This window comes from Ciona intestinalis, chromosome 7 (genome assembly GCF_000224145.3).
Source record: "Ciona intestinalis chromosome 7, KH, whole genome shotgun sequence".
NCBI classification, from domain to species: Eukaryota; Metazoa; Chordata; class Ascidiacea; order Phlebobranchia; family Cionidae; genus Ciona; species Ciona intestinalis.
The window spans coordinates 351,293-359,924 of NC_020172.2; the positions used below are offsets into that span (position 1 = coordinate 351,293).

General features: G+C 35.8%; 1 protein-coding gene across 3 annotated transcripts in view; it reads left to right on the forward strand.

Moving 5' to 3' along the window:
• LOC100183544 overlaps positions 1–7,615 on the forward strand; it is a 7,997-nt gene extending 382 nt beyond the window's left edge. The window contains exons 1-9 of one of the 3 annotated variants that reach the window (XM_026835016.1): positions 125–1,656; positions 2,139–2,276; positions 3,202–3,329; positions 4,377–4,521; positions 4,774–4,818; positions 5,176–5,250; positions 5,733–5,882; positions 6,406–6,640; positions 7,218–7,615. In XM_026835016.1, the coding sequence (XP_026690817.1) occupies positions 1,509–1,656; positions 2,139–2,276; positions 3,202–3,329; positions 4,377–4,521; positions 4,774–4,818; positions 5,176–5,250; positions 5,733–5,882; positions 6,406–6,640; positions 7,218–7,497 (1,344 nt within the window). In that variant the 5' untranslated portion in view covers positions 125–1,508 and the 3' untranslated portion in view covers positions 7,498–7,615. Of the gene's footprint in view, positions 1–124; positions 1,657–2,138; positions 2,277–3,201; positions 3,330–4,376; positions 4,522–4,773; positions 4,819–5,175; positions 5,251–5,732; positions 5,883–6,405; positions 6,641–7,217 lie in introns of those variants that run through there. The other 2 variants (XM_018812610.2, XM_026835017.1) reach the window with 2 other exon arrangements.
• Positions 7,616–8,632: the final 1,017 nt, after the last annotated feature.

Below are 8,632 nucleotides of genomic sequence, written 5' to 3' on the forward strand. Positions count from 1 at the left end.
CAAATTATCAGCCATACATAAAATCAAAAAAAAATAATTACTTACAAAGTAACATACATGGTAACGCGTAAGCTGGCACCAGGTATTAAACCCGTGTGATAACGACTGTCGTTTTCCGGCCACGCGAGGATAAAGTAAGTTACATTCATTTCATAAATAAAACTAACTCATCCTATCGTGGCGGGGCAACGATAGCGATAATGACAATGGAACACGGTTGTTCCATTTCACACTCCTCGTGCCGCATATGACTTCACACATGTTTAACTTAGCGCCGATTGTTTGTTTTTTTCTGCATGACCATGAGCTACTCAATACATCAGTAGGCCAGGGTATGACCGACAATTTGTTCAACCCATTGGTTTTCACTGAAAATTTGTTATATATGTAGTTAACACATCTGTAACATTTTGGGCGATTTTTTTTACAACCAATATTGGGGTTTTGGGCTGGAGCAATTGTGAATGTAAATTACTTTATTCTCGCGTGGTCGGGAAACGCGGCTGTTCATTTACCTCGTGCTAGCGTACGAGTTACCATGCATGGTACTTTGTGGGTGACTTTTTTGTGTTTTTTTTATGCATGGCTGGTAATTTGGAGAACCCATTAGAGACCACTAAGTTGAATCAATTGCCGTTAAGTGTCTCACCCAAGGACACATACGCCCACAATGGTAGCAGCGACGAGACTTGAACCCATTACCTCTAGACTCTAGAGGCAGGCGCGCTAACAACTTTGCCATGAACCCGGACAATTGTCGTTCAGTGTTGCGCAAAAGAATATATAGGCCTACACGTTTGCAGCGTCGAACCCGTATTCCCTGTTCTAGAGGTAAACCACTGCGTCAACGCGCTGAATGTTAAATTTAATTTGCGACTGTTTGCTCCCTAGTCATCTATGACTACCTCATCACACTATACGATGATCAAAACAAGTCGAGGAGCAAATCCGTCACTTTGAATTAGTTTGTTAGGCGGTTAGAGAGGCCTTTGTCTGAACTGTGTTAAAGTATGCACAACCTCGACCTTTTGTGCTAGAATAGAACAGTTAACTCTAACAACAAAAGACCATTTAAAGACTTTTTAGGAAATTAAAAACAGGCGAGCGTCTAATGTAACTGACTTTCTTTAAGGTATTGAAGTTTCTTTAAGGTATCAGTGTATACACTTCATTAACAATCATCTAAACAAGTAAACGTGGTCACTCAAATTTTGCTTAGTCAGTTTTTACCAGTTGAACTCGCCGTGATTCTTATCTACGAGGTCTTGTTGGACGTTCGTTTAACAAAAGAAAACAACAAAAGACACCGATGTAATCTGATAGTAAAGAAAGAAACGCCAGTACAGGTCAGCGCAGATGTTTCGTGGCCGTCTTCAAATATTTGTTTATTTGCTGTCGATAAAGCACCAGATAAACTAAGAATTTTGGAAAAAGTAGCATGTCTCCTTCGCTTGGGAAAACGACGGCGGAATTTTCATTTCGGACACTTATTTAAAGCTTCAATAAAAATGAAGGCATTGTACGAAGTAGTTGCACTCAGTATTCTGTTTGGTTTGGTCTGTATAGAAGCCGCTAAGGATTTATACTTGTCTTGTAACGATGCGTGTTTCGATAAATTGAAACCACAAAGTGGACTTCAGATGTGCAACGTCACCAGTAAGTGAAATTTTACTTGAAGTTTTCAATAAGTGACCTTAAATGCTGGGTGCGTATAACCGTTTGAAGATTTCAGGAAAACGTATATGGTCTGCATGAATTATCAAATAGTTAAAGGCGTGCAACAAAGAGTGTTAACTGCAAAATTTGAGTTTTGCAGGTACTTTCTTTCGATTTGATAACTATATAGTACATTGTTGTCTATTCTATATGTAAGGGAACTCATAGACGTGCAACATATTAGACTACATGTATATATAGTAGGACGGGGGAAGAAGGGACAACTTTACCACATAATATGCAAATATTCTGATCGTGTTTTAAACTATTAAATACGGTGTATGGAACTCGCGAGAATACGGATTTATAATTCTTTAAATGTTCTTTGTTTGCTACCAAATCGGACGAGAAAACAGAATGAAAAGGTGTCTCATCTTTCCCCACTCTACTATATTATATGTGAAACTTTCCTCTATGTTAAGGCGGGTATCCTGACGATAATCGACCAGATTCTGTACCAATGCCAAAAGCTTACTGGAAAAAGAATTGCTCTTGGTACATAGCGACATTGGCGAATGACGATCGAGTTATTGCTTTGAACTTATCTTGGAAAGAACCAGGTAATTACCATGGTTTTACTTGTTTCTTAATTTACTATGCTTCATTGGGTTCGAATTAAGATTTGCGATTTAAACCTTGGTGCATGTCGCGGTTTTTGTATAGCACTGTGAGGTAAGATGGTTCACATTTAGCACATAATATCAAAACATGTTTTAAACAACCAACAACGACCTATGAGAGTCGTAAGCTTACGGTTTTATATTTCATTGAATGTTTTTGTTTACTACCAAAGAGGTCGAGAAAATATAATAAAAACCCTATTTATATAAAACTCTAAAAAAATCTTCTCCCATCCTACTAAATACAACTCTGTCAACTACACTTGGGCAGTTCTCTATACTGGATCTTGCCTTCTGGTACTGATTATTAGATTGTATATACATTTACTGGACTTAGCTCACACAATATAACACATCCTGTTCAGTAATCACGTGACTGTAGGGACAACTGTGTTGTTGTGGTCTTACAAAATAATTTGCGTAAATAAGAAACAACGTTTTCTAACTCCTTAAAAAATAAGCAACATGATGGAAATATCTACAGCAAGGATTCTACTCTGTATTTACTTTCTGAGCATCAAATCAAACAGTTGTTTTGTGCTTTAAAATAAACTGAGGCGTTATAAAGATTCGACAGCAGACGTTACCCATCAGAAACGGCCATTACGTCAATATTTATGTATAGTAAAGTTCTCCTGTGGGATCTCGTTTATAAAGAATAAAATAAATAAAACAAGAAGTTGTAACTTGTTGCGGGCCAGATGTCGGGTGGAAAAAATATAAACAAACCAAGACACAATTAAGTGAACGTAGTTTTGTTGTAAGAGTGGTTTACGATTACAATAAACCGAAATCACGTGTATGGGTAATATATTACAACTGAAATATTACAATAGTAGTTTAAATAAAACTAAACCTCATACAGGCCGTAGAATTGGACACAAATTTCACCGAGGTTACAGCGTTAACATTCTACCTGAAGCATCTATTGCTAACAGCAACTTCCTGTTCCAAATAAAGTACCACAAGAAAGATTTAAACAGGTTTTCCATGGTAAGCATAATACAAAGTACCAACTGTATAGTTTTTACCTATATGAAAGATATTAAATCTTCATGCAATAATAAGCAATGTGCCCTATATATGCGCTTAAGCGATAATTTTTCTTTTAATTATTGAATTTTTAAAACACCCTTTGCCCTCTTATTTATAAAGGGTTAATCAGATGTCGTTTGGTTGTTGTTGCTTATATTTCAGCACTTAACTTATCTGTTGCTGAACATACAGGCGTAACCGATTGAGCAGCTTATGATATATTACCTACTGCCCCATTCAATACAAACTTATACTATACCAACAAAATGATTAAAAATTAACTGTAACTGCAAATAAAGAGGCTCTAACTGTATTAATTGTGTTCAAAAAAACAAAATTCTACTCATGAAACCAAAATAATAGATTATAAAGGGCATTATTCCTCTTATTTTCTAAGTAGTTAAGTATACTCCTAGGCCGTGTATTAAGTAGGGCGTAGGCCGTAGGCCGTAGGCCGTAATAGGTCATGGTATACCAGTGTTTTAGTTTTACTGTGACACATATACAACGTTCATTTAAATATAGCTTTTACGAATTTGTCGATCATAAATCTAACAGCCCACCTATACAACTGGTTAAATCTACCAATATTTATTTAATCATAAATTATATAGGTTTTTAATTTGATTAACGCTGGCACAGTCCTGCTGTTATGTTTTAGATTTCCAATACACTTGCTGGCAACAACACTTTATATAAATGTAACTATATATTTTCGTACGAAAAATAATTTATGAACAAATGTAGCAGTCTGGGGAAGATGAGACACATATTCATTTTAACTTCTCCTCCCATTTGCTAGTAAATAAAGAACATTTAAAGAAATATATACCCGTACCCTGCTTACTCCCAGTATAGACCGTTGTTAATTGTTTGAAACTCGATCGGTAAATTTGGAAAATATGTACTAAAGGCGTCCCGTTTTCCCCTACCTTACTATACGATTGTTCTAACATTTACTAATATTTACGCATCGTTTATTCTTCCACATTTGTGTCATGGCAGGTGCACATGAATTACAAATGTTACGGACTTAACCCAGAGAACGAAATTACACCCGGAAAGAACTATTACATCATGCTACGTACACTTCCTATGCATAAGGACTACACGGAAACCTTATATGACAGATGTACAGTTTACATACCAGGTTTGTTTAATGGATGAAACGTAAAGATACAAAAACCAAAAGAGTATGAGTCCCCTACAACTCCTTGCCTTATCAGCTCTAAACGTTTAAGCCTTATTACCCCTGGCCACTATCACGTTAAACTGCTTATTTTTTTATTTTGAACCTTTACGTCTTTATGTATACTGTTGACATATTTGTTGAGTTCAATAATTTTTTAACTGCCTGTAAGTTTTAACGATTGATTTTCGATGTTTTACTTTTAATAATCAGATTGTGACGATAACGCGGATTTGGAAGACACAATCAACTGCAAAGGTATTTTACCAAAATAAAGTTTGTTCTGTCCTTGTCGATCATTTGCACGTTGTCTATTCTCCTTTGTGAATTAGTGCGCCAAGCGTCAGTAAGCTAAACGCTTGACAATAGTTTAAACTCGATGCTGCGACCACCGCCATGTGAGTCCTCTTAACGTTCATTCCTTCTACTTCATTTGAGATCTTCGTACTTAACGTTCATTCTTGTTGTAACTACAATGGGTTGCACACACTGTAACTGGTAAGCGGACACGAGGTGTATGAAATAGAACACTCATTATATACGCATACAGTATTTATGTGGTCTTCCAGATAGGCCAACGTCCTAGAGTTCTTAAAAAAGTGTTGCTATATGTAGGTGATGAGGAATATTATGAATATTACGAAGATGCTTTCTCAACAACCACAGTATACACGACGACAATAACCAAAAGTAAACAGCATATTTATTGTTCAATGGTAGGGTGGGGGGAGACGGGAAACATTTAGCACATAACATCTATGTGTTCTGGTCGCGTTTTAAACAATTAACAGCGGTCTATAGCAGTCGTGAGGATACAGTTTTATAATTCTTTGAATGTTCTTTGTTTACTACCAAATAGGACGCGAAAATAGAATGAAAAGTGTCCCATCTCCCCACCCACTATATTATGTGTATCATTGGTCCACTTGTGTAAAACCCCGACTTTAAAATCCTTTTTTTCACTTAAGGATGGTGCACACAGATTTCGGTTTTGTCATTTTTAGCTTACATGCATTTAAACGCAATAAAACGAATAATTGTGTAGAACAAGGATATCGGAAACTTGAAAAAAAAGATTGATAAATATTTTTGTATGTTTATTACATCTTACAAATCGTACAAAACAGCTATAATGACATCTTCATAGTTATTTCATATTTCAATCTTAATAGCCACATCGCCACCGATTGTCCATAGTTGTTGCGGCGGTGTATTCGTTGCTTCTACTATTGTTATCACAATGATGTTTTTCCTATTTGGGATGACGATCTATCTTTGCTTCGTGTTCTTTTGTCGAGCGGCATCTAAAGAAAACGAACCAGGTAAACTTTGCAATATATATGTCCGCGCCGTTGCACAGTTGGTGGGCCGCCTGCTGCCTCTAATCCAGAGGTTATAGGGTTCAGGGCACGTTGTTGCCAACGTATATGTGTCTTTGCTGGGCAAGACAGTTAACAGTAATTGCTCCAACCCAGTAGTCACTAATGGTTTGTTTAAGTTTAAACTTGGACGAAACTTGTCAGCCATGCATAAACAACGATCACTTATAGAGTTACAATAAGTGGCAACTCGGGCACGATGTAAAAACTCGTGTTAAAATGATGAAATTGCTTGAAAAGCAAGAATAATTCGATATTCATAAGTTTTGCGTTGATACATAATTACAATCCCAATAGAAAATGCTTTTAATTGAAATAACAGTAGGCTAGCATGCGCGAATATTACGGTTTACTGCTCACTCCTGCTGCTAGTGGCGAGAATACGTCTAGATAAGACGTTGGCAGTCATTACTATACAACTCATTGCTGGCATATTTATTAATACTTAAAACCAAACCATTTTTAGATAATAAGACCAAGACCGTGTTAATGGTAATGAGTTGCCATGACAACCAACCATCAAAAGTACAAGCGGCTGATCGGTTAGCTGATTGCCTCAACAGAGTTGGAATGGACGTCACGTTCAGTTTGTGGAAAATGACAGAAATAACTCCGATCGGAGCAAGTCGGTGGATATGTAATAATATTGCTTCGTATGATCATGTTGTCATCTTGTTTTCCAGTCATAAGCAAAGTAACAGGTAAAGCACAAATTGTATGTTGCGCGTTTTCACAACTGTCATAATTATATTGCTATTTAATCTCATTTCTGCTGTGCGGCGTCGTGGCACACAATGTGGATGAAACGGTCACTTCCCAAACCGACCGGTCACTAAAAATGGGTTCTGCAAATAATCAGACCTATTACACACAGAAAAAAACAATCACCCACAAAAAACAAACTGTATGAAATAAAACACCCGTGTTAAAGAGTTTGACCTTGCCCGTTCAAGCGACGAGAAATAAGTCATTTTTTCACTCATTTGTTAAGATCATTTTATTGTAATCGGAGACACAAATAACACGTGTAATGAATATTTACCGCGATACAACATACAGTAAGATAGGACAAGAAGATGGGACACCTTTAGAAAATAATATCCAAATATCCTGATCGTGTTTTTAACAATTAACAACGGTTTATGGGAGTCGTGAGGATACAGTTATATAATTTTTTGAATGTTCTTTGTTTACTACCCAATGGGACGAGAAAATAGACTGAAAAGGTGTCCCATCTTCCCCCACCCTACTATATAATAAATAATATATATTTTTCAGGGACTCCGATTTGACCGACAGCGACCTTTATCCAGTTGTTTATAACATGATACGGAATGGAAAGTTAAAAGATTTTTCGTTTGTTAGTTTAATGCCTTCTGAAAAGAAAATTTATTCATTTTTCGTTCAGCCTCGCCTCTATTTCATTCCGAACGAGTTTATAGGACTTGTTAGAAATATATCCAACAGGTTTAACAATCAGAGAATTCTAAGATCACACAAGATCTTGTTAAAGGCTTTGAAAGAAATTGAATACAGCAATCAGTTAATGGTGTTGTAAGCACTTCGTAAAATATTCAAAATGCGCTTATTTTGTTGTCGCTGTAATATAATTGACTTGCAATTATATTTTTTTGTAAAAATTCATTAATTTTCAAAATATAAGTGTTCTCTCCGCACTTGTTGTTTTTTTAAGTAGAAGTGACAAACTTATAGAATATCACTCGTGTGCAAAATCTAGTCAGAATAAGTAACGCCGAATGCAGCAATCAGTTATTTAATTACTCATCGCTTCAATAAATAAATGATACATTTGAAATATAAACAAATTAGTGGAAAGCAATTTTATGGAGGTTTACGTTTAATTATAAATTTTAAACTATCTACAACATTTATGGTGAACAAAAACGGATTTTATCAAACTCTGAGCCCGGCCGTTTTGTATGTAAATTGGAATCCAAGCATGATATAGTACTGGGAGTAAGATAGGACATTTTTAGCACATACTATTCAAATATCCTGATCATATATTAAATAATTAATAACGGTGTATGTAGTAAGGCAACGGTTTCGTAATGGTTTGAATATTCTTTGTTTACTACCAAATGGGACGGAAAAATATAATGAAAAAGTGTCCTATATTGCTTAAAATATTTATGAATCACATCGATACTTGTAAAACTACATAATTAAAACCTTGTACGCGTTTTTGTAAGCACATACAACTTTATGGGTGTTTGTTTTTATGTTTACCTGTTTGTGCAATCTCGTTTTGACATAATCCACAAATAGCATAGAAGCATTTTAAACCTCATACACGACTTCCATGAACGGATGTTTCATTGTTTAAAACAGTGTTTTTCAACCTTTTTAGCTTACGGACCAGTAAAATTTCGAAACAAATTTTGCCGACCGGTGGCCTTTCAAAAATCAATCCAAAATATAATTACGTCCGAAATAGACCACGGACTCTATGTTACGTCACAGTGCTGCAAATTACGGAACTGGCGAAGTTCTAAATCAGTTTAAAATTTTATGTTTTATTTCTTTAATCAATGTACAAGACTTAAAAATCTTGCGTTTTGCAATTGAGACATACAATTGCAATATATTTGGCAGGAAAGTTGACGCGGACCGGCAGTTGAGAACCACTAGCTTAAACACGATCGGTATATTTATATTGTGCTAAAAATGTC